General features: G+C 42.8%; 2 protein-coding genes across 6 annotated transcripts in view; one reads left to right on the top strand and one right to left on the bottom strand.

The window, feature by feature from the left end:
• Positions 1–52: 52 nt before the first annotated feature.
• map10 (microtubule associated protein 10) lies at positions 53–2,844 on the bottom strand. The gene has a single exon (XM_085243250.1). It carries the CDS (start codon positions 2,731–2,733, stop codon positions 259–261), a length of 2,475 nt encoding a protein of 824 aa, XP_085099376.1. The 5' UTR covers positions 2,734–2,844; the 3' UTR covers positions 53–258.
• A 401-nt stretch (positions 2,845–3,245) lies between these two features.
• sipa1l2a (signal-induced proliferation-associated 1like 2, genome duplicate a) overlaps positions 3,246–25,784 on the top strand; it is an 82,289-nt gene continuing 59,750 nt past the window's right edge. For 2 of the 5 annotated variants that reach the window (XM_085297347.1, XM_085297342.1), the window contains exon 1: positions 3,273–3,511. The gene's annotated coding sequence lies outside the window, so the exon portion shown is untranslated. Of the gene's footprint in view, positions 3,512–20,645; positions 20,947–25,784 lie in introns of those variants that run through there. The other 3 variants (XM_085297345.1, XM_085297344.1, XM_085297343.1) reach the window with 3 other exon arrangements.

Raw genomic sequence — 25,784 nt, 5'->3', positions numbered from 1 at the left:
GCTTATAGAGATTTTTCATCCTCTTATATGTTATCTAAAGACTCATGGCCCAAAGCTTAATGCAATTATCTAGTAGCTCCAGTATTAACTGAGTGATTAAGATAAAAAATGACTACAAAATTTCCAAAAACGTCTTTATTCAAGAGCATTTGCAGACATTATGAAAAGGAATTAAATATACAAGTTGTTTTCTTTGCTACATACAATACTACAATTCTTGATGTTACCATAGGGTATATTTATATGCTTTTTTCCCCTTTACATAGTGTACCCAGGGAGTTTGCTGGCCACTAGCTCAGAGATATGCTGATACTCTTTCCTGAAATCCAGAGATCCCAGTTCATCCTCCAGTTCCTCTACCTCCTGGGGTTCAACGGAGGACACAGAGTCTGCAGACAATCCTCGAATGGGGATGCTGTGGTTGGCTAACGCGCTCGTCTGACCTCTCGATGACATCAAACTCTCAGTGCAGGAAGTCATTTCCACTCTGCCACTCGCTGACATCTGCTTTCTACTTTGCAGGGAGGCTGACCTGTCTCTGTCACACTCATCAGAGGAACAGCTGAGGGCAGAGGTTTGGGTACGAGGTCGGATGATGTGTGTACCCCTCAGAGTATGCTTTGGAGAGCTGGGGGCTTTGATGGGCACAGGAAGGGGGGCTGATCTTCTCTGGACGCTGTCGGATTCCGAATCAGAGTTCCAAAAGCGAACTGGAGACTTTGGAGTCTTTGCTCTGGAGGGCTCGGGGCTGTTCAAAGGGTCAGGAGAGTAGGCATCACTGGGCTCGAGACTGTTAAAGTCATCAACATAGTCTGCTTCCTCATTTCCAGCCCAGCTGGAGTCTGAAAATGAAGACTTTGAGCTGCTGCGTCTGCGGCTTCTTGAAGATTCAATTTTATCTCCGCGCCTGTCAGATTCAGACTGTGATTGATCTGATTCGCTGTGATGCTCGCTCTTGTCTTTGCTTTGGGGAACACTGTCAGTATCCACGCTGGGGATGTGAATACATTTCGAGAGTGTTTCAGAAAGAAGAGCCTTTTCTGAAGTTGTCGGAGAGCCTCTGCATTGTTTACCCTCGACTTTCACATGCTGTTTTAGTGTGACTGTTTCCTGTAGCGCAGAATCCCGGCTGATGCTCTGCATCAGCGTCTCAATATTTTCATTAAAATCAGAGCTCCTCTTTATTACCGACTTCCTTTTTCCAGACTTAATGGTTTTATGACCTAACCCAGTCTTTTCGTTTACTTGTGTTTTATTCTGTTTTAACTCCTCACATTCACGACGGTTTACTCTGAGAGGAGAAATCTGCTTCAGCCTTAGATTAAATGTTTTAGTTGTTCCACACACAAGCTTCTTCCTGGGTGATTTACATGAGCTTTTATTCTCAAGCAACATATTTTCTTTTTTGTCCTTTAGTTTTACAGAATCAGGTCTAACTATATGTGTGGAAACATTTCTGGAGGAATGAAAGCGTCTCAGATGAGGAAAAGTTTCCTGTTTGGTTTTCTTCAGGGATTTGGTTTGTGCCTTCTGTGGTGTGTTTTTAGCTGAAAGCTCTGCAGAAGCAGGCCTGTATATCCAAGCGAGACTGGGGTGAACAGTCAAGGGCTGGTTGCTGTTTAGCTGTGACAGTTCAACAAGCAGAGCGTTTAGCAAAGGCATCCGCTGTAAGGCTTCCCCGAGGACATTTGGAGGCATTGTGCTTGTTTCTTGGTTTCTTATTTTCGCATCGTGTCTCACTTCTGAATGCATCACTGGAGAACTTGGACTTTCCACTTCCTTTTCATCCACTTCTTCCTCTGAACATGAATCTTCAAAAACAGGAGCTTCTGAATCCAGAGTCCATGATTTGTAATCACCTTGTTCATTTACTCCTTTTTCCTCTGCAGAATAGTAAAGATGTGGGGGACAGAATACAGTTAAATCCTCCTCAGAATCATTTTCAGCTTCGTCTTGTGGTCTGTGTTCAGTACCATCAAACACGTCATCGTCTTCCTCCTCCTTTCTATCTTTACTTAACAAAACTTCTGCATTTACCTCCCCTTTGCTTTGGGCTTTTCCGCTACACTGTGGGGTTGGTGAGCAGACATTTCCAGAGTCAGGAGGCTGCGATGTAGACTTGTTTGTCTCCTTGACATGTTCTTGTGCCTGCTGCCCTCCAGGCACTCTCTCCCTCTCTGTGATGTGTGGCAGCAGACTCGCTCCTAGACATAACAGTTTATAACTCAGGGACATTGCTCCGACTTTCTCCCCCGCGAGGTTGCATATAGAGACAACAAGCCCCCTTTCTATGTGATAGGAGGGACTAGAAACCCCCCGTTCAGTCACATCCTGCCTGATTCTGTCCATCGCTTTAGCCAGTGATATCATACAGGAGCCGACTAACTTGGGACTCTCCTCTGTAACATCCAGCACCATACCATACAGCGGGGTGTTGGACAGCTGTACGTGCAGTGAGTTTAAGTCCATTTTGAAGAAACAACACTTTCCTCTGTTAAAGGCGAACATTCCAGGTTTCTCCTTTTCATTGTGCCCGGGGTTGTTACTGCTCCCGCTGATCTGCTGGTGTTGCTGCTGTGACTGATAAATTAGCAGCGTCGGAAAGTTCAGGAGTGTGACTCCCAGAGCCAACTCGTTAAGGATTTTACAATTTTTCTCTACTCGAATGTATTCCACTAAAAGCTCCAATGAAAACAGAGTCTCTGGATTATCGCTGTTTAGTTGTCCCGACATCCCGAAAGCTGTTTGGCCACAGAGAACCAAAGGGCTAACTATCAAGACGTCAGATAATCCGCTAACAAGCGCTTTTAGCTTCCATCGGCTTCCATGGAAACAGCTGTCGCAAGGGTTTTACGTCAGAGCGCGAGATTTGTGGGAAATGATGTTTCTCTACATACGGACTTAATTAATTAGCCAGTCGACAATTTCGGGGGAGGTGGTTTTTTTGCGCGTTTTATTTATTTTTCAATAAAATAGCTATTACTTAAATTTGGAGCGCTTGTTCACAAGTTTAAATCGAGAAGCATAGAAAGCACAAAAACCGATAGACACGGAAAGAAAAGCGATATTCAGGTAGTTCGAGGGAGTAACTTTCCTGCAGTTCACCAGATGGTGCCACTGTGGGGCTTATTGGACTTATACCCTAAAATAGACTCGTGGCAAATAGCAACAAGGCCACCAGACTTAGTTTGCAGGACAGTTTCATTAGACGCCTTTAGGTTCGTGTGGGGGGTTAGGGTTTATCTGGTAGTCTTCCTTCAATATTAACCTACAAACCTATATGTATAGGTCATCACAGGGGAGCGGAGTAGCGGTGGGCGGAGCCTCGCTGCGTGTCGTCATCACGCAGAAAGGTGCTGGATGGGTATCGCTATGGTCCGTGCTACTTCAGTCTGCCGGAGACTGAAAGGGGGAGATGTGAGAGCGACTACGGCAGCTTCAGCTGGTTTGACCTTTTACGGATAACTAACGCCGTTAACAACCGGGACAGGACACCGGCTCGGATTTGAAGGTAAGGCTTGCACGCCCTTTTTCGTTCTACCTCTGAAGGTAGCAACAAAGTAAAAAAGTGAAGCTGGGGAACTAAAAGCGGGGAGCGCTGCACACGGGCAGAGTGGCAGAGGCGTACAAACTCAGCTGGCACGTCGATGGTAATGGTGAACACAAAGGATAAAGTTGATTTCAAGCACCGATGGTGGTGCAGTCCGAGCGAGGGGTGGAGGTTATCATGTTTCAGGAGTGGACTTTATGTATATATATAACCTATATTTGTCTCTGTTCCTTATGACTTATGCTGCTGGTCAGTTTAACTGGATTCCTGTTTGTTTACTCAGGACATTGCAAGCTTTACAAATAAAGCAGTTTCAGCGTAAAACATCTTTATTTTAACATTCTTGGAGACAGAGTGCAAGCTTCTTATTTCGGTGTGATTTTGAAGGAACTGTGTGTTTGATAACGTTTACTTGTGGTAGTGGTGATGGTTTGTGATGGGGGACGTGGGGGCACAGTGGACTGGAGTATTTTTGAATGAATCTGTTTTGAGTGGCGTGCTTCCATTAAAACGGTGGGGGGCGATAAAGGCAGCTTTGTCCAACTGGCCGTGTGTAATAAAGCCTTCACTTGCTTACCAGCCCATATGCTCTCACCAACCATATTTAATATTTTCCTCCGAGAACCTGAGTGGGATATGTTTTTTTTTTTTTTTTTTATGTAAACAATTTGCTGTTGTGTTTTGTGTCCTTTTTGTGGTTTTACTTTGCAGCAGGTTGTTATTATGAGCAGACAAAAGACAGTTCCCCCCTCCAACAGTCCCGGTTGTTTGCTTTCTTCATAAATAATATCTGGCAGCCAGCTTCTACACAGCATATACAATCTTGTTTGGTTGCTGGCCGCTTCTGTGACCTATTCAACATACACTGCACTGTATACTCCACTGGGAAAGTAAGTCCAGTGTTGTTTGTCCTTAAGCACCGTATCCTTCCTGCAGGAAGTTGAGCCTCCACGGTAACTAAATCCCCAATAAAGGAAAATAAATAGGCCCAATTCTCTGCTGATGGAAGGCTACAGATACGACTAGGTGCTAGGAGTGTAAATCCTGAGTTTCTATTGCTTAAATTACAGTCCTCTGCATGCGTTTCCTTTTGTCTTTGCAGCTTACATCTGACCACATCAAGCATACATAGTTCTCTGCTCCCGGAACGCTTAAAATCAATAAGGCACCATTATTTTTCACAGGGTTTTGAGTCTGGGAAAGATTAGTTTTCCAGGGGATTTGCCGAACTAAGTAGGCAGAGAAGTGTTTTAAGATGGTATGTTCATGGCCTGCTTTAATGTTTAACTTTTTTTTCTTTCCTTTTAACACTAAAAATGCTTGGCTTAACTGCAGCTGTCATGGGTCTGCATGTTGGGGAAGCAACCTGAACGGGTGCAAAGATGTCTGTAATGATGTGTGGAATATTAAGCAATATTATGCATAATAGTCAATTGTTATTATTCTTTGTACATATTGGAACCCTAATCCCTTTTATCTTCTCATTCTCGCTATCATCATGCACATATTTCTATTAGGCTACCTTTCTAGGTTGGATTAATGTCTTTTGTTAATTTCTGGCTGCTGAGTTTTACATTTGAAAGTTACGTTATAGAAGCAAATGTAGGGTTTTTTTTTCAGATGATAAAAGATGAAAGATAATGTAGATGAGATTAAGGGTCCTGGGTACCCCATCTCACCCCCTGTCATTGGCACACTCCTGGAGCAAGACTTGCTCAGCAGCCACAATAATGACAGTGCCGTGGTAACTCCTTCAATCTTAATTTGAATAGGGATCTGTTGTGTTCTGCCATCAATAGGTTGCTGAGAGGGCCCCAAAGAAGAAATATGTGCTCATCTATTTCTAACAGCGCCTTCTGCATGACTAACCAGACAATGGGTAATTGAGCCAGATAGATATGTCTTTCAAAATAAAGTTATGTGCGCAGCTGAACAATAAGGCACCTGTCAGGTCTGGCAGAGAAACGGCTTCCTGTGACATGCCCGTGGGCCATATCCAGTTGTTATCATTGCAGAGCTGTTTAGGATGTCTTCCGGGCTACTGGGCCTGGAGTCGCCTAACTAGAATTACAGCCATTATCCTTGGGTTGTGTCACAGAAATTGTCTGTGAAGATGTTACTGTAACACATTGATTATTTAACAGTGTTGGCGGATATCAGTCTTCTCACATCAGTTGCTTGCTTGGGATGTTTCTTTTCTTTCTGTTGTTTCTGTTCCCACGGTGGTTTCCTACCAGCATGCTGACAAGTCATAATTTGGAAAACAGCAGAAGTGAAACAAAACTGCTAAAGGTCTTGTGTTTAAACCAGGGTTTTGTTTTTTTTTTAATAATGATGATGCATTTCCCGCCATTGAAGGATTCTCTTGCAACCATTTCCAACCAGTCCCACACCCCTTTCATGTGATGAGGATCAGAAACCTCGTCTGGTGCGTGCCAGCTGACTGGCTGGCTGGCTAGCTAGGAGTCACAATGGGTCTCCCCAACCAAATCCTGTTGCTTCAAAACCAACCAACCAGCAGACAGGGGATCACATGCTGCCTGCTCATGTTGTGAGAGCCACTCTTTCTCTCCACCTTTTTTGCCAGCCTTTGTTTTGATTGCGGTCTGGATTTATGGAAGGATTTAAGTCAACTCACCGCTGTCAGGACAGCATAGATGAAGTCATTAGGATAATGTTGTCGTTTTTTGTGAATTTAGTCTTTGCTCCACTTGGGGTCTGTTTGTGATGGATGTGGGTGATTCACTAAGCACTGTTCATAATGTGCCCAGAGTAGACAAAAGCTTCCTTTTTAATTTGGGATTATGAAATTTGTATCGCTGATGTTCGGGTAAAAGCACCAGAACTATCATCAGTACCCCTCATTTGTCTGGTAAACAATAAACCTTCCACATGGTTCTCAGAGGAGTATTGAGATATCTTGTTCTCGCTGCTGATCAGCATGGTGATTTTCCTATTGGGTTATTCATCAATTTTGTCTGCACTGTGCACAGTATGGTTTCTTAATGTGCAATCATTGTAATAGTATTAAGGTGCTAATTTTCTTGCTTAGTCACTGGTTTGTGTGGTTTGTGCCAGTATTCATCTCAGGAAATCACTGTGAGAACAGGCCTTCCTAGTTCCATATTTCCACTCCTTATGCAAGATGGGCAATTGAGACGTTATGGCTTGCGGTTTGTATCCTGGGAACATGGTAATAGCCTTGGTGTCTGGGACATGTATCCTTTGTTAATCTTTGTTGACCTTACTTTGGCATCTGATAGCGTCAGCAGGAGTGAAGGATGCTATACGATGTTTTGAAGCTCCTTGGCTCTAAGTCAGACAGTGACTAAGGAATGGCATGTTGCATTTTATATGCTTAACACATTACTGTTGCTTGTCATGAAGACCAGCTTAACCAGCGTTGACCTTACCGTTTAACATGACCCCCACATAATTTTCAAAACCAGGCTGTATCCTGTTTGCATGACAGACAGATGTGATGTTGACTACATGGCAGTGGTTTACAGACAGCAGACTGTACAACAATGCTTTGTCTGAAAGAAAATTGTTAATTGTCCACATGCCAGACAGAATTGTGAAATATGGGGCTTCTTGGTCTCAGTGAGGCTGCCTGTTTAAATAAAAGACTTAATAATTTAATATAGAAGGAATATCATTGCCATACTTATTAGCCATTCCCTCACCTCAAATCACAGGTTTATCCATACAGTCAGTATGGTGGTTTGTTAGAGTTGTGAGGGTTGTTGTTTCACCAGACTCATATTTAACATTGACTTTTTAAAAACGAAAATTAAAAAAGTCCCGTACATTATAGATTTGCAGCTGAGAAGCATGTGGGCGAATGCTTCTTCCTGCCCCAATGAGCTATGCTCACACTCACTGTGTTTGTACCATAAAGGCTGGAGAAATGCCAGTGAAAGTTATTTATGTGCTTTGTCTAAATGTTTTGTCGCTGGTCTGCAATGGAGAGGATAAGTCCTGGCTAGTCACTGACTTGATGGGAGCCAAGACCGGCAGTGACCCATAGGTTAAGTCAGTCTGTGTTTTCCCCCGACAGGCCCGCACAATCGGGACAGCTGACCTCTGTTGTTGCAGCCAGCCCCCTTTGGGAGATAAGGAGGATTTGGTGCCCCTGTGCATACCTCCTCCCTAGTGGAAAAGAATAGCCCTGTTTAAGTAAATGGACATGACTGGGTGAGGATGATGCAGACAGAGTCCAGACAGGATGTCATTTCTGTACACTTTTCTATCTTCGTCTGTTTATTGGAACCTCAGTATATCACATGTGTCACACACAGGAAGTGGAACCGGTTACTTGTTAGGAATGTTGCTTTTACTCTGATTAAATGTGTGTCTAATTTGATTGGATCACAAATTGGTTGTAGTTTTTTCACCTGTGTCTGTCATGTGTCATTTGACTACTTCTAATAGAAAGTCAAAGGCCCCCGTAAACAGTTGCTTCTTCCACCTATCATCAGTCAAATTTGATTGGCAGAGACCAATCAACTGCAGTGATATGCAAGTAAGGCTTATTCCAACTGTAGGAACGATGCATATGATTTTTTTTAGTGCTGTCCACTTGGAATCTGATCTCTCTGTCTTGCATGCACGCACACCTATTGTATCAGCCCAGAGATCCAGAATCAGCGTTTCCCTGTTGTTTTCCCATATTACTCAAGATATTGTGTTTTCCCTGATACAAATGTATATAATAGTCATCATGGTATTCCTTGAAAGTACAGAAAACTGCTCCTGTAGTCTTAAAATGTGGGCCAAAGTGACACAAAGCCCCTCCCGTGCATGCATCAGTGTCCTTGACTGTCAGATCGACCTGGGATAAGCTAAGGCATTTTAAGCGTTAAAAGTGCACGACTGGTTTCTGATAGAGGATGATTGTAATTAACAACTGAAATGGAGCAGATCCGTGACAGATGTGCCATAAAGTGCTCGGGCTTTAGTGTGTGTGTGTGTGTATCACTGAGGCATTGCTGCTGGGGCCAGTATCCTTCACTTAACCTCGTGAGCACACTGCAGTGCTTCTACACTGTTGTTGAGCACAAGGTTATGACAAAAATCATTATAATCTACATTGGTAGGAGGATGGCTTCAATGAATATCGCACTGTAGAGCTTAAGCGGTAACAAAAGGCTCAAGTTTTAATATTAGAAATATAAAATGTATGTCTAGACAGCGATGCAGAATTTTAACTAGGATTATTTTGTTTTTCTGTGTGTTGCCCTGTTGTGCCTTGTTTGCAGAGTGGTATGTGCAGGATTTCTGTTGTGTATCAGCCTTTTTCAAAAGGAAGGAACTTTCTCCTAAACAGCCCTTTGTCAATTGTGAGAGAGTGTTGCTTTTTTTTCCCTTTTATAGCCGGTTCCTTTCATGTTCCCAGACTAATGACATGAGACAAATTAGAAAGTCTAGTCATGGTCTGTAGCCTGTCATTGTGTTTTTAAAAGTACTGATGAGACATATTGGGAGGAGGATGTTATTCTTGTTTGTGCTTCCACTGCTCCATAAATCAGATGATAATGAGTTTAGCTACCCTGGGAATCACCAAAACTAAAACAAATGTGGCCATTTGTACTTTTATTGTCACTGCGAATTTTGAAGTGGTGTGATGCAATGCGTTATTGTGATTGTGTAATTTCTTTCGACTCAAGCGGAAAGCTATTAAAATCTTAAGTGTTGGCTCGAAGAGGTCAGAGCTGTTCTTCCAAGCTCCATTTGGTGCACATAAACATCATAGTGTCTTCAAAATCCTTTAAATATAAATATTTGGTTTCTTGGAGTTCAGTTTAGATACTTTCTCATTCATGGGAATGACATTACTGGGACATTACTGTGAAGCTTTTTTTTTTTTTTTTTAAAGAAAGTCATTTACAGCACAGAAATGGCTGTACGTGATGTTGCTTTTGGCCTATTCTTGTAAGTTGGTATAGTCTGAATATTTTAGACAAGCCTGAGATAATACAGGGAAACCTTTTACACAAAGTAGATGGGAAGGCTAAAGCGGAAAGAAGCTGAACAGTCAGCTTGGCCTTTCCTTGTTCTTGGGGCAGCAGCGGTATGATGTGTTTAAGGAGCACCGGCCCAGCCAAGCAGATCTAATATGCTAGAACATTATATTCCATGTCTTTTTTTCCCTTCCTATTTATTTCTTTGTCTAGCCCTGCTTCTATGGGATTTGTAGAGATTATTGATGGAGGATAATGATCTTGAGTGACAGTGCCCTGATTTTCTTTTTTCCTTTTTCTTTCTTCTGTAATCGCACTGTTTGTCACTGTGAAGGAGATCAACTGCCCCCTCCACCTCCTCTGCAGCGGAGTGTATTGAAAGCTGCTGTTGATGTTTGGAGGTTAGCCACAGGGGGTGGCAAGATGCAGAATGCAGAGCTAGAGGGAAAGCACTGAGTGCTAGTCTTTATATGGGTTTACTGCCTTTAAAAGAAGAGGAAAATAAGATTACATAACACAATCAGGACAAACAGTGTCCCAGACACTATGCTAGGACCCCGACAGGAGATTTGTGTATTTGTAATTCTTACATAGCTCCACAGCTGTGTGTTCATTCAGTGCTTACCTTCCCCAGGCCATGTTTACTGGAAGCCTTTGGAAGCTCTCTGAAATGTAAACAGGACTGTAGGGCCACAGGCAGTTCAGCGCTAAGCTGCATGAGCTCGAGCCAAAACACAACGAACCAATGAACACACAAATGCTAGATGCACAGCCAGGTGCTGTATATCTGACCGCAGGAGCAGCTGTATAATTACATTGTTCTCATCTGTCTCAAGATGATCTGTGTTTGGGAAGAAAACACAAATACCAAAGGACAGAGGTCAGAGGAAGCTGCCAACCTTTGATGGATAGTTTGTAGTGCATTTACTTCAATATCCTCACAGAAAGCTAAGCTAGCTACACGGCTAGTCATCAGGTCACACACGCAGATCTCTCAGGTGATGACATTTGACATATCCTGGGGGTCCATAACGAGAGAAATTAGTGTCAGTTAATTATTTCCTGTCATTTTGCTTAATTTCCACTGAAAGGCGGTCTGAGCCCGGGGGTCCCTGAGGAGAGGTCTTGCTTTTCCCTTTCCTCACACAGAGACGTTTTCTTGTTTAGTCAATGCTGACTTGTTTGTTATATATTTGCTGTTGTCCTGCAGAATAGACAACATGCCCATGGCAAGGTGGTGTACAGTAAGGCCTCATTCACCAAAGATTATGTGTGAAAATTGTCTGCTCTTCTTATGCATATGAGCTTGCTCTTTCTTTGTATAGGCTTCAAATTTTCACTGGAAACTCAACAGTTGTTGTTTGGGAAAAAGACTGAATGAAGGACCAAAGGGAACGAATAAAAAACAACAACAAGATATTCATTTGCACAGGAGAATTTTTTTTATACACACACACACACACACACACACACACACACACACACACACACACACACACACACACACACACAGTACAGGTTAGGTTACATGTGTGGGTTTTTTTCCATTATAAATTATACACATGGGAGCAAGATCAGAGATGACAGAGTAATCATTACAAATGACAAAGGTTCCATACTATCAGGCTAGTGTAATAACTGTGTAATAGCCTCTTTGTAATAACTGTGAGGGTCTTCTGTGACCTTAATCCCATGTGACTCGGCCACATCCATGGTTTTAAAGTAAAAATCCCCTGCTCTGCTACCAACCACATCCAAACAATGTAATAATGTCAGTGGTGCAAATCAGTACCTTTTTATTATTGCTTTCTCTCTTTTTGCCGTGTGTGTGTGTGTGTGTGTGTGTGTGTGTGTGTGTGTGTGTGTGTGTGTGTGTGTGTGTGTGTGTGTGTGTGTGTGTGTGTGTGTGTGTGTGTGTGTGTGTGTGTGTGTGTGTGTGTGTGTGTGTGTTCTCAGCATCTTTCTTCGGCCTGTTTCCATCTTTTAAAGGCTGCACTGGCTTTTTGAGTGCACATTCACGGGGCTCAGGTTGTTACACAGCATGGAGACCCATTTGCAGAAAGAGCCTGCTCAAATCCATTAGAAGAGCGAAATCTCAAAGGATGATGAAATGGATGTGAGGCAGCATGCGGTAAGGAACATTTAGCTGTCTTTCTTCAGTACGCTCAACATTTATTCTGACATCATATCCAATGGGTAATGTCTGTTAATTCCAGTAAAACATAAACACCACTATCCCGTATGAATGTGGTGCACGAAATATAGACGTGGGGTTTGTCATTTCAAAATCAAATGTGCTGAAAATCAAATGTGCTGAAAAGAAGCATGATAGGATTTTGCCCCAGGAGTCTCATTGTGGGCTGTGCTTATTATTGATTTAATATTGAACCGAATAGTGTTAGTGTCTGTGGTTTCTCAGGGATGATAGTAATGCTAAGAAATCAAATATTTCAAGGTCAGATGCAAACGTTATCCAACAGACTCCAACAAAGTTCTAAAGTATGTGTATCTCTTATTAACCAGGCAGATTTGGTGTGTAGGAACAGCTTGTGGGAGTCATTCATCTTATCAGCCCTTGCTGGAAATAGTCCAGCAATCTACCAAAATAAAAGCAAGGCTTTCCTCTGTTCCACTGAGTCGGTGTAACTTATACTGATGCCAGCGCCTGGTGATTTCTCCAAATGCTGCCATCTTGGTGAAATTCTTGGGAGCCTGCTGCAGTTTAGAGATAAGGAAGTGAGGAATAGTAAAGTCTGTCCAGTGCTGTGATTAAGGACAGTCACCTTCCTGTGCGCAATCTTCATCTTGTGACTGATCTCTGCACGACTGAGGTCAAGTACATTAAAGACTCTAGCTCCGGCTCTGTGTATGTCAATCTGAAATTGCATAAATATTGATGTCAAAAGACGTGCATTCACTAGCGGAAGAGAAGCTACGGTGTGGGGTAGAATCGTACTCCTTATGACTGTTGGGATTTTATTTCCACTCTTTGTTCACTCCCTCCCTTCCTTCATAAGGGCACCTCATCAGATCGTTGGCCTCAATCTGTTCTGAAGCTCAAAGGTCACTCAATCACCAAGGACCCACACGTCAGGTCCTATCAGTAAACCAGGCTCCTGGTAGGAGGAATTAATTCATCTGTTTTCATCTCCTTGGACACTTTTCTTCATTTACCATTCAAAAAAAAAAAAAAAAAAGCATACTGTGTGGAAGCCGAATAAAGCAAAAGCAATAATTTCCCAACCTCCTCTCCACACTTTTTGTTTTTAACGTTTTATAAGATATGTGAACATATAAATCCAGACAATTAGTAGAGGTTGATGATGGCTTGCAAAAACGATATGTAGATATGCGCTGGAGTGCGTTTTTCATCACTCAGACTAAAGGAAGGACTGATTAGGTTTGGTGAAAGATCAAGGTGTCTGTGACCTCATGCACATCCTTTCTTGAGAACACAATAAAGCCTGAGGGGATTTTGTGATGCTTCGCTGTTTTAAAATAAAAATGTTTTTGCCCATAAGTCAAGAGTTCATTTACTGATTGTGACAAAAGCGCTCTCACATGTCTAATAGGATAAGATGATGAAGTGATGACATTTTATAAAAGTCAGACATGCGTGGATCTGACCTGCTGGTTTCACTGGTTAGTTAACGTATACGACATCTAGGCAGTAATTGTTTACGGCAGCGGACTCCCGTCTAAATCAGTGAGATCAAGCGTGGTGCCGACGGGCGGCAGAAAAGAGCGTAACAGATTTAGAGCAAAGTAATTTCCCTTGAGTATGGTAAGGTGTGCACAGTATTAAAGACAAAAAGTGCAGAGGCATGATGCGACAAAGATGCATTTTTGCAAATTTATGCAAAGGTGTGAGCGTGTGGGTGGCTTTTTTCTGTTTGTTATTTTTTTTAATTTTTTTTTTTTTTTTGATACACTTGTAGCCACCACACCTCCCTTAAACACACCCACCACATGCCATGCCAGCTGCAGCTGTTGTGCCTCAATGCTGGAGATGTACAAAATTCCTCTCCCTCTGCAATTAGAGCTGGAGATTGCTGAATAGCACACATTGCAATGTCCTAAAATTGCTCTTGCTCTCCTTTCTTGCTCCCGAGAACTCTGAGTAAATAGAAAGCGATGAGAGCGAATCGCGAATAAACTGGCCCCGTCTGCCTCCGAGTTGACAGATTGTGCGAGCTGATTGTGCGAGCTGCTCCTTGTGATGTGCCGTTACCCGGTTAAAGAAACCAAAGGGTGGAAAAAGGCCTCATTGATAGGGTGGGTTTCTCATGCCTGACTGGGAATGTTCGCTTTCCACAGAGTCAAGTGGTGCATTGTGATCTCAACCAAAGAAATGCAAATATATAGAACAGATGTACTACTTCTTTTCTTCCTCCCCCGTTTGTCGGCAGGAGTAATCTCTCACTCTGGTGGAAATTGTGTTGGGTGCACTCTGGGTGCAAGACTAAAGTGTTAACAAGGGAAAAGCCATGTCACCCTGGCACATGTGATGGCTGCCTGCCTTTCAGGGCCTTTTCTCAATAAGGCTAGATGCTCAGGAGAGATAAATGGAGGCTTTTGTGGCCTTTGCCAGAGGGAGAACTGCACAATGCAGGACACACACAGAGCGAGGTCTTTTCCAGAGAAAATGGTTAAAAGCAGCATTTCTACAGTCCCTCCTCCTTTCCCTCGCTTTCACTCATTCCTTCACTTTTCTCATGTCTCTCGCTCTTACCCGCTCACTCTCCAAATCTTTTCCTCCTCCGTGAGAACTGAACCTTGCTCCCATAATGTTTCCATAAACGGGCTGAGGGAATGGAAATAACTCGGACCATTTCCCATCTCCTCCTTCTATCCATCCTCCCCCCACTTGCAGTCTCTTTACAGGGCTGTGGACAGTACCTAAACACACTGCTTTTAATGATACCGAGTGTTTTACACAGCTCCGAGCACTCGCAGAGTGCACCTCGTACACCCTGGTCTTTGCAGGCTTAATATAGCTGTGCTACTGCTGCTTCATCAGACATTACCAGGCCCCTCCACTAACAGGACTGCTTTGAACAGGATGGAGGTCAAATTGGTCTTCTGCCTGAGATTTGAAGTACCACTACACAGCCAGGAGATACTGACTCTGAATTACAAGCTATTGTGCTCCCCTTTCACTATTACCTATCATCTTTTGTTATTAAGGGTCTCTCTGCCTTCTTTCATTCTTGCTTTTTCAAGTTATTTTTTACTTTTTGATACAGTCATTATTTCCCATGCCCACTCTGCCCATTCTTATTTGTCCTGTCTCTTTATCTTTCCCTTCCCCTTTGTGACTCTTTGCATATTATTGTCTTAACTGTCGCAATGTTGCTGTCTGGGGTTTTACATGTAGATTTGCATGTCGGTTGTTGCCTGCATCTACAGGCCATCCTGCTAGCGCAGGGCAAACTCTCATGTGGGTGGCTGTCCTGGGAACAGATGTTTTTGGTGCCACTTGTAGGGGGAAAAGCTTTGAAAGCGACTCCATAAAAGAGATGCCAGCTGCATGACAAACTAGGGCCGCCTCGTCCTCAGGAATTCTATCAGAGCCATTTCTCTCTGAGCCCTGGAAACACTGCCTGTTGAGAATAAGCAGAGTTCTCACTTAATCAGCCTGTTCCCTTTGGATAACTTCATTAATTACAGAAGGAAGTTGTTCTGCTGGAACATATGCTCCAGATGGCCACAGACTTCACTTTTATAAAAAAAAAAAGTTAATCTTTTATTTCTTAGTGTTGTAGTTAGATTATCTTACATGTTTCTTTCCTTCCAATCTCGTTGGTAGTAGACTTTCATTCTCAGCACCTACGACATTTCCAGCATCTGGATTCATATGATCACTTAGCTTTTGCTGTACCAGTTGTTTTGTTTGTAGCGTACACCCAACTTCTCTAGCCAGCTGTGAAGCAGGCATCTGGCATCTTCTGCGGTCCTTTAAAAACACTGGAAACCATATCGTTAACAGGGCAAAGTTGCCAGTGTCAGCTTTCCTTTGCTACTTTAATGCCTCTGCACACGTCCGTAGCGCAGCACCTCTGATTTGGCATCTGCACTCTTTCCCCTGCCAAACTTCCAATGAAAAGCAGCTCTCTGGCCAGTGATTATCATTCACCTGCTAATTTTAACCACTGCACTCGTCACAAACCCTTATTATGTCCCTTATGGATGAAGGACGTCATCTGTGCTGCACACAAAATGCACTGAACCTGAACCACTGGTGTTGGCCAATTTTTTTTACCAAACTAAAGTTAGGATGGGTGCTCGCCTCAGGAGATCCCAGTCATATGTTTATTGGTAATGATATACTGTGTGCAAAAAATGAAAACAACTTGCTCAGATAAGATATGTTCAGCAAGCCAGTGGCAATGTTGTACTGTTCAAAAATTAATCTATGGGTTTGCTCAGCAGTGTGACTATAGCAGCAGGGAATGAAGTCTTCTTCATCTGGTATAAACAGAGATACGGTTGCAAAGCAAATGATTTGGGAAATGTGGTGCTCAGATTTTAAATGAAGCATTATTTGTTGTCTCCCATGTATTGGGCTGTAAGGACTGCCTAAGAGGCTGAAAACAAAAGTTCCCTGAACAACCACTCGACCACTCAATTTACAGCTGAACTGAGCATTTCCCTCCTCATGACAACATGTAGAGGGGTGTGTTGTTGTCTGACTCATCCTTTTAAAAAGTTTAAAAGGCAAATTTAATGTTGATTATTAAAGTTGTGGCCATTTTGAGTGACGGGGAAGTCAAAGGAACGGGGGGGTTGCACAGCTAGCTGTCTGCTAGGCTAATTTGAGTCACTGAACTGGACCTTTGTCTTGTTGTTTGGAGCATTTGAATCCAGTTATCTGACAAGAAGATGGATGGCTGTGTGGCTGATCATACTAGCAGACAAAAGAAGTCTGTGTGTGTAAGTGAAGTTCTAGTTGTCCTCTTTTAACCAAGCTAGCTAGCTTGGCTAACAAGATGCATTCTACAAGCTACAAGATAATAACCACAACTGGTAAATGGCCTGTATTTGTATAGCGCTTTGTATAGCGCTTTTCTAGTCCTTAAGGGCCCCAAAGCGCTTTACACTACATTCAGTCATTCACCCACTGGCGATAGCAAGCTACATTGTAGCCACAGCTGCCGGACACAGGCGCCACCGGGCCCTCTGACCACCACCAGTAGGCAAACACAGGGTTAGTATCTTGCCCAAGGATATTTGGCATGCAGCCAGGAGGCAGCTTGGGATCGAACCACCGACCTTCTGATTAGTGGCTGACCTGCTCTGCCACCTGAGCTACAACCACCCCAACTAGCACGCAATAAGTGCTAGCACTCGACCGTCTTGTTTAAATGTGGTTAAAGCCATAAGGTGAAATTCGATGCTTCAAATTGGGTCTTCACAAACCAGAGATGACGCCATGGCAACTGCGTCCATATTTTATATACAGCTTATAGTATTGACCATCTAGCGATGTATTTCAATCATTTAGACATCCAAATGGCAAAGTTGTCTAGTTATTTTGAAAAAAAAAATAGCGTTTTAGTGTATTTTTTATTTACCTCTTCTGTTAATCATCTTACAACTGTTTGAGAGCTTTGAAACCATCACAGCTACATTGATATTCTCTTGCACATCTGGCATCTTTTTGGTTCCCCTCTTTTTATAGACTATTGATTTTCTCTTTGTGTTTCATTTGTGTTTGTTTTGCCTCAAACTGCCTGAAGCAATAATGCGTGTTTCCCTGAATTCTCTGACTCACCGCTGATCTCTGTGCCCCTCTCTCCTCCTTTCTCCTTTCCCTCCCTCAAGTTTCCATCTTTGTTCAGAAGGGAGGTCTGCTGTCACTCAAGGCTGTCATGTGCAGAAAAAGTTGCCTAGCAACAACATAGAGGGATGCAGAGCTGCTGTTTACTCTCCACCCGCTCACCTCATGTGCCCACTACCCCCTTCTCTTTCGCTGTCTTCCCCTGTTATGGATGGTGGAGGCGGCAGCGCAGCCTCTGGCTCTTTGATGAATTTGGACAACAGATACAGAATAAACTGAGAGAAGGTGGAGAGAGGGAAAGGAGAGGAGGCAGGGAGATGGTAGGGGAGTAGTGACATTCAAGAGATGATGTGTCTGACTGTTGCCTGCCAGCTGCTATTCCTGCCTTCCTCTCAGCAGGGGAAACTGGCCATTTTCCTTACAGTACCCTCTGTACATAACTAAAAGAGAAACTTGTGCTCCCACAGCCTGCTGTTATCAGCCAGACTAAAAATACTGAGAAGCAAGTGTATCACATGCCTGGCTATCGTCACACGCTCATGAAAAGAGGCTCAATCTCAGCAGATACAGGTACCTTTGATTCTCTATGGGTTATTAAATGTTCCCTGGTGGAAGCAATCAGGCAAACCCCTTTGTTAACTTGTTTACTGTAATTATATAGCAAGGCTCAATGGGTTCCTCACGGCCATGCTGAGGAAAGCTGCAAGTTGGCTGTGGAATGACACGAGTCACACTCAAGGTTGCTGAGAATCAAAAGGCTTCACAGACACAAATAATCTCAGTGTCGAATTAGTATTTTTATCCATCGAGTCGTTTTATGAACGCTCCAAAGCTTTTGACATCAATATGATGAAAAGGGTTGATATTAAGTTGTTAGTGCTGCTGCTGTATAGACAGCTTTATTTAGCCCAACCTTTTTTGTTTATTTTTAACCACGCCTAGCTTAACAAAACAAATCCTACCCTTGCTCTGCCATAGGTATGATATAGTCTGGGCTGTTTTATTTTATTTAAATTTTATTTTATTTTTTAGTTGGCTTTTATTCACTTTCTTTTATGTAAAGTGGCATACATGGTGTAGATGCCCTGTCTGAGACCAGAAGGAAACACAAGCCCAGTCTCAGGGATACACAAGCTGGTGTGTTCCAAGTGTTCGCCCTAATAAATCGGATGTTTTGTTTCAAATCAAATGTGCAGCTCCAACCACTGTGGTAACACCTGGAAAACACCTTTTTTTCTTAGCTTCTCTGGAGAAAAAGCTAGCAAAATTATTTCCTTTAAAACTTCATTAGGTGTGCAATATATTAAGTTATTAGCTACAAGTGGAAGAATGCTTCGCTTGTCTTTAAATCTACATAAAGAGTTGAAAAAGTTTATGAGATTAACTCAGGAAATCAACAGTTTCGACCAGATTGCAATTTTCTACAGGAATTAGTGTCTCTTCTGCCACTAAAACTACATTATTTCGTTATATTTCAGCTCATTCAGAATGGACCAGATGGCCACTAGCTTAGACCCCAATTTTCAGTATATTTCCTTAAATGAGTCCAAATTCTTTCTGGAGTGTTTGAAACATGAGCTTAGAAAATATGTTATTTTAGTGTTTTGTGAATGTATGCTGTTCTGCATGCGTATCCGCTTGTGTAATGACTACCATCACTATGTAAATTACCCATCAAACGCGTCCGTCAGTGTGCAAACGAGCAGCGTTTGTGGGATTGTGCGTTTCTCCACAGGCCCTGCTTGCACATGTGTGTAGGCTGATGAATAGTTTGTCTGTTTGCTGGGATGCAGTGACAAGAACTCTTAAGTGTTACCTCCTGTGGGCTTCCCACTCTTCAAATAAAACTCTTTCCTTCCCCTCAACTCAAATCAAAGCTGAGAACCTGCCTGCAGAGGCTGGATCAAAGGAAGACTGTGGCACAAAGACTTGTACCCGCTGCCATTCATTCAACTTGATTAAAGTCTGTCATTTCCTGCTATTAACACGTTCCTACCTCCAACCATAAACTGAGCAAAGCCGTTATCAGGAAGTGGCTAGAGTTGTCACTATGTTTGGGTCTTTTCAATTAAATCCCCTGAAGCTTAATTATGTAACATTATATGCTCTTTCTGTAGCCTTCCTGTGTCTCGGGAAGGCTGACTTTTTGAGAAATAATAGTTTCAGTTACATAAACATATTTACAAATAGTCGGTTGTAGTTACCAAAAAGGCACAAGTTCAGTTTTTAAGCCACTCTTCTGCAGCAGTACTGTCCTCAGTGGTGTAGGTCACAGTTATTGCTCTCCACACCCATATTTCAGCCACTCCTTTACAGATTTCCAACCAGCCTCCTTCACTAAATCCATATTAGAGCCTTGACACAGCAAGCTGACCACGGGTGACTCTCATCAACAAACACTTAATGGCAGCCTAATGTCGAAAGTGAAAATTACAGTGCCATATGAAACTTTTTTTTAAATGGACTACCAACTTGGCAGGCACAGAGAAGTGATCATCTGTAGTGTTCACTGTGCAACTTTTATGAGATGATATGAAGCAGCACATAAGTTAATCTTTGTTGGTTGGTGTGTGTGTGTTTGTGCACGGGAGAGTGTGTAAACCTTAAAACCACAGCTGTTTGCTTCAAAACACCAGAGAGGGGTGTCCTGCAGAGTTCTGTTTTCATACATTTCTCTTCCTTTCTTGCTCTGAAGACCATCATAACCTCACCCTTCCCTGCCTCCCCTCGTGTCTGGTTGCTGCAGTCTCTGCTGCTGATGGGAAAAAGTATGCAGTGCTTAGCATATGGCATGTGGATAGAGGGATTATCATTTTTGGGGGAAAAAAAAGAAAAAAACCATGCCTCCTCCTGGGCCTTTCTCCGCTTATCTCTGTGTTTAAGGTGGTCGTGGTTGCTGCTAGCTCTGTCTGCCAGACAGACCTTTGTACCAAGCTGTAGTTCATAAGAGAGAATGGATAAGTGGATTCCTGCATCTCCCATCACTCCAAATGTCAGCCATCATGAGGAACTTGGAAGGTCACAGGCTTGATCTGGGGATCTTTTTCTGGGAACAATAGCTAACCCCCCCAATTTTTCTTTTCTTCTTTTTTCCCCTCCATTCTTGTCCTTCCTGTCAGCCCGAGAAGCTCTGAATGTCACGGTCCGTTCCCTGCCCCCAACCACCAACACCAACACTCAGCATTGCTCCCCACCCCAACTCTTAGCCAACACAGCCACCTACTTTCCCTTACATATGCTAATGCTGCAGCCTCATTCAGTTGTTGGTGGCTTTGTCACAGGGGGGAGGGCTGTGTGCATTAAGGGGCAGCTGTATGCATTTCACTAAATTGACTCCAAATAGCTGCCAGACTTGTCCTGATTTTACTCTCTCCTTCTCTTCTTTATACCTTTCTCCATTTTTCTTTCCAAGCTAGCTGTTAGTAAAGGAGCAAAAGGAAGGTGCTGCAGTTTATTTTTCGAGGCTTTCTGCCGTGGAGTGTGTCGGGTTCCTCTCTTTCTTTGTGTGCTTTTGGGTGGCTTGTGCTCAACAAGTGGCTGATGGATTTAATGCACTTGGATAGCATCTCCACAGTGAGCTCATTACCACAGTAGCTCACAGGTCTCTGTTCTTAGAATTTATGGCTCTGATGAAAAAGGACTCTATTAATCAGGTAAGCATGGCAACTATTTATCTACTGTTGCTTTTTCATTTAATGGCCTCACACAGGAAAATGGTGTAAAGGCTAAATAATGCACGTTAGTTAACATGAACTTTTGTTTGAGCCGCATTTATGTGCAGCATCAGCTTCATAAAAAGTGGAGTACGGCCTTTCTGTGTTTCAGACAGTTCTTGTGAGGTGACTGAGTGATTCATCTGTATATCCGTGCTTGCTCCTGTCTTTCATTCACATCCACTGATTGACTGAACATGGTTTTGTGTCAGCAGCAGAGATTGCAGCTGCTGCCCTGAAGTCCAAATTATCTCTCTTACACCAAAATTCTGTCAGCAGCACCGGGCTGACGGTGAGGAAGAAACTTTGAAAAGGAAATAAAAAGCTGCTGCACTGAGTACAAGGAGGGAAAGGCGTGCTGAGGTCGCCCTGCTGTCAGGCTGCATAAGTGCTGCTGCCCAGCTGATGCGTGTGAATGTGTTTGCGTCAGTGTGTTGACTCTGTCTTAACCGCGTCAAACACCTACTTACCTACTTTCGAGCTGAACACTTTCCTTTTGCAAACTGAGAGTTCTCCTCTCACCGTTTTTCTTCTCCTCTCCCAGAGAGAGTGTACTTTTCTGAACAGGCTGCCATTGGTATGGCTGTAGCTAAGAAAGCAGCAGGCTGCTGGGAAGTGGCGGGGTGGGGGATGATGTGTGCTGATGGAAATAGGTGGTGGTTTATTCTGGAGACTTGCTGGGCCACATCAACCCTGCATGTCCCTTTCTGTCGCCCCATAGCAGAGAGGGCCGCTGTGGTTAGGCCCAGTTTGCGGGGGACAGATGGTCCCTTTTGGAGAAGGGCCACAGCACAGAGGTCTCTGTTCGTGGGGCTCCACCAGAGCAGCCAAGAACAAACACGGTCTCCTTCTGTTGGGAACATTCAGGAGCTTCAGTCTGTGAGACCTAATGGATTCAGGAAGTGACATCTAAAACTTTGCATGCATGTTAGGAGTGTGACTGTGACGCTGATAATTTTGAATGACCTTTAAATAAGTGCTTTGTGAATGCGCTGCTAGTCAGATTTCCAATAACACTGCATTCAATTAGTCATATTAGTCAGTATTCTTTAGTATTGCAACAGAGGAGAGAACGGGGGACTCTTTGTCTTTGTCCGTAGCCAAGTTTGCAACATTGCTTTAATCTTTTAATTGGTGCATTGTGAGCTTTCTGTCACTTTCCTGCAGTTCTTGTTCTTTGTTTCCATGCGAATAAACAGGGAGAATCTGTTGTCCTGTCTATTTTAATTCTCAGATCACCCTGAAACAACTAAAGGACAATGGCAGTGTGCTGCCCGGCAGGCGCTGGGCAGACGGCCAGCTGGCAGAGCGACTGGGTAGGAGACTCCCATTTTCAAGCAGAACCAAGAGGAGGCTTGCCTCTCCTGCACTGCTTATAGCCAGCACCATGATTATTGTGCTCCTTCTATATGAGCTTTAGTCCGAGCAACTGGGGCTCTTTTCCAGAACATAGCTTTGACGCATAGCTCAGCTCCACACCTTGTCGATGTGATGCGCTTAAGCTACTCCTTGATGGATTGCTGTTAGTAATTATGTTAATCTTGGCATGTAAAGGTCATCATTCTAGTGCTGCAGTGGTAATTTTATCAATGGCTGTCATCCGTAATGCAGTACTTGGCAGTGGAATTTAAAGCCATGCAGCAAATTCATATGGGGTATTTTATACTTGCACTGGAAATATGACAAATTACTTGAGGGTTGAACTGTCAGCTTAGTTGCAACCAAGCTTCAGAGCTTTTGAAGTGCTTTAAGAGGATGTGTTTTGATGTTTAATGAGCCCACAGCATATAAAAACACTAAGTGATTGTTTTAGAGGCTCTTAACGTACATCAATTTAAAACATGCTTTATAACTTTGCAATGCAGACAGTGACTTTGAAGCCATGTTTATATGAAAGAAATCAATGCGCAGTCATGGTTTGTTTTTGTTTTTTTGACTCTTGCATTGTATATTTCTGCAAACTCTCTATTGAGCCTTTTTATTTTTTTAATTTTTTAATTATTTAAACCATTCACGTCTTGATTTACTTTTACTCTCTATGTCTTTGTATTGTTCATCACCCAACCTCCCCTCAGCTTCATTTCTTTTAAAGTGAGTTACAGGTGTTTGGTTTTTAACCACGAGTAAGAGAGAAAGCCAAATTTGTAACTACCAAAACTTTTTAGCTCTTGATTCTTTGTCATCTCCTTAGAGAAGACTTATTAAAAATTTCCAGCCAGGTTGTAAGCGGTTACTTGACGTGCTGACATTAAAAAGCTTGGGTGTTGTTAGTGTCGCTATTTTTATCTTTAATTGTGACTGAGATGAAAATCAGGCTACACTGTAAGAGTCAAATGCTGGTAATTCCAAAGTGTTAAGACTCCATTTATGTTAGCTGTAATTGTGTTGTCTTTGTATTTACCCCTTAGCCAAAGTTCACTCTACAGACTCACAATTATTTAGGCCACTTTGCTCTGGCGGAGCCTTTTTCTTTGTCTATAGTGGAGCATATGGTAGATATTACGGGATTTGAAAGTGTGCAGGAAATGAAAAGAATTCCCTTTTTTTTTTTTTTTGTAGTTTCTGTAAGGTAAATACTCACTGTTCCCTCAACCAAGTAAAATAGTCACATCGTGGTTGACCCCTGAGCCTCAGACTCATCTGTAGCCAGCACATTCCAGATGGAGCTACAGCCAGCACAAAGCAGAGCAGGCTTCAGGGCGCGCTGGTGTAGGAAAACGGACTGCGTGTTCATGTTCATGTAAGCCGCCTCCCTGATAAGACTAAGGCTACAAATAACCACCGGCCCAAACCGCAAACTCCACAGCGAAGCAAACGGCTATCTTTTGTTTAATTGTACATTGTGAGAGCATAGCTGTTGACAGATGAGGTGTGGCTCGGTAACTGCTGGAGGACCGTCACCTCGGGTTAGAGCAGCAGCCACAGAAGCAGATTATCAGATTCGGCTCAGCTCGGAAAATGTCTCTACTGCCACTTGTATTCCAGCCGTTTTCCGTCTTGTGTCTGTGGAAAGCCGTTCAATTTTAGGATGCTGTGGAAGTATAAAAGTCTGATTCTGGTATGAAGCAACTTCCTCTTTGAAAAGCTTCCCATCTAGTCCACTTGATCCAGAAGGGAAACAGGTGAAAGGATTTTTACTTGAGTTTTATATAGATCAAAATGCAGACAGAGCATAAAGAGACTTCTTTTGAAGCTGCACTTATGCCAGGGGTTAGATTCCTGCAGATACTTTGGTGGGCGCTTTCTGGTCTTTTTCCCCCCCTTTCCAATAGCTTCTTTACTCCTAAAACCTGTGCACCTGCGGCACTGACTGGGCATTAGTAAATGTGGGCATTTCCCACAGTGCATTGTCAGGCTGGGTGAAGGGTGAGTGGGTGAGAGTATAGTTTACTCTGTGCTGTCTGACCTCCTTTTTTTTTCTTCTTTTAAATCTTTCCTACTTGTTCGTCTTCTGTTGGTTCAACTAAGGTCTGGATGCGCTGAGATATAAAAAAGAAAACAAACCTCTAATTGTCTCTCATGCTCCTGTGGAAGTTGCTTCGCTTCAGAGCCTCTCTCTCCACAAGCACACGCCCATATGAACTCAGGCTCCACTCTTTTGTAACATTTTATGTCTTTAATCTCCGCTGCTGCTGTCATGCCAATCATCACTCTCTCATGAGGTCACTGCATGTGTTTGTGTGGTTGTGTAATTATGGGCAGTGCCAGGCATATTGGATTTTGTCAGACTTTTCAGCGGTGATGCCCTTGTTTCTGTAGATGGTTTGCACTGTAAAAAGCCCAAATTCAAAATGAATGTTTTTGTGTGTATGTGTGTTTTAGATGTATTTCTTCTAAGCTGATATGATCTAAAAGGGTAAATATCAGGTTTCCTCTACAAAAAGTTTAGTTACCAAGTGAGTCAACAATCTTGGACTGAATTCAGTCTAAATGTGGAGCTAGATCACGGAAAAATAGGAGTCCAGGGACTGTCCTTCAGAAAATCACTTCATGGATGGTGTCATTCTTTCTGGCGCATATTTAAAAAATGACACTTGCCAAAGAGAGTAGCACTCTGACATTATTAGTATAGCTGGCCTGTCAAGACAACTTCTGTGTTTGAAAACACTGGTGAAATCAACTGTAAATGTCAAGTTGAGAAAATCTGGTATAGCAGGTTGTGTATTTTCCATAGAAACAACAGCAACTGTTGGTTCCAGAAAGCTTGGGGTGACACAGTGTACCAACTGTGTATATATGCCCGTACCTAGCTGATAATAGTACATTAAAGGAAATGGAAACATGTCTAAATATGTAACAAGAAAGTAAGTGGAACATTCTTTTTCACAGCGACCCAATGGGTAAAGTAATACAGTACTTTTGAGACGTATCTTGAAGTGGATACAGCGGTTGTTAGCACATCACATGGCAGTACATCATCTTTGCTTATCAAACAGAAGGTTATGAGTTGAAATCCAACCCTGCAATAAAACACCTGGGATGTTGTTTTTTTGTTTTTTTTTTTTAAATTAGTATCGCAAGTGCTGCTACTCTAGATGCATGACTAAATATGAATAGTGACGTTAAATTTAACCCTCTCAGGCTCAAATTAAACTTTTTGTTGCTAATGCACAACCAAGTCCTGCAGTGGTACTTCTGAGTAAAAAAAAAAAAAAAACTCATAAAATATGTATGTGGGGTAATCAGGTTGTTAGTTTTTAACTGTTGCAAATCTGCAACGCCTGCCTTGAGAGGGTTAGCAAGCTTACAATGACCCTTTGACTGAAGTTCTTAATTTG

Source organism: Mchenga conophoros, linkage group LG13, assembly GCF_057382185.1.
Source record: "Mchenga conophoros isolate Kocher_MC1m ecotype Shallow Benthic linkage group LG13, M_conophoros_male_GT1.1, whole genome shotgun sequence".
In the NCBI taxonomy this organism is placed as follows: domain Eukaryota; kingdom Metazoa; phylum Chordata; class Actinopteri; order Cichliformes; family Cichlidae; genus Mchenga; species Mchenga conophoros.
This window is presented reverse-complemented; position numbering and strand designations above follow the sequence as displayed.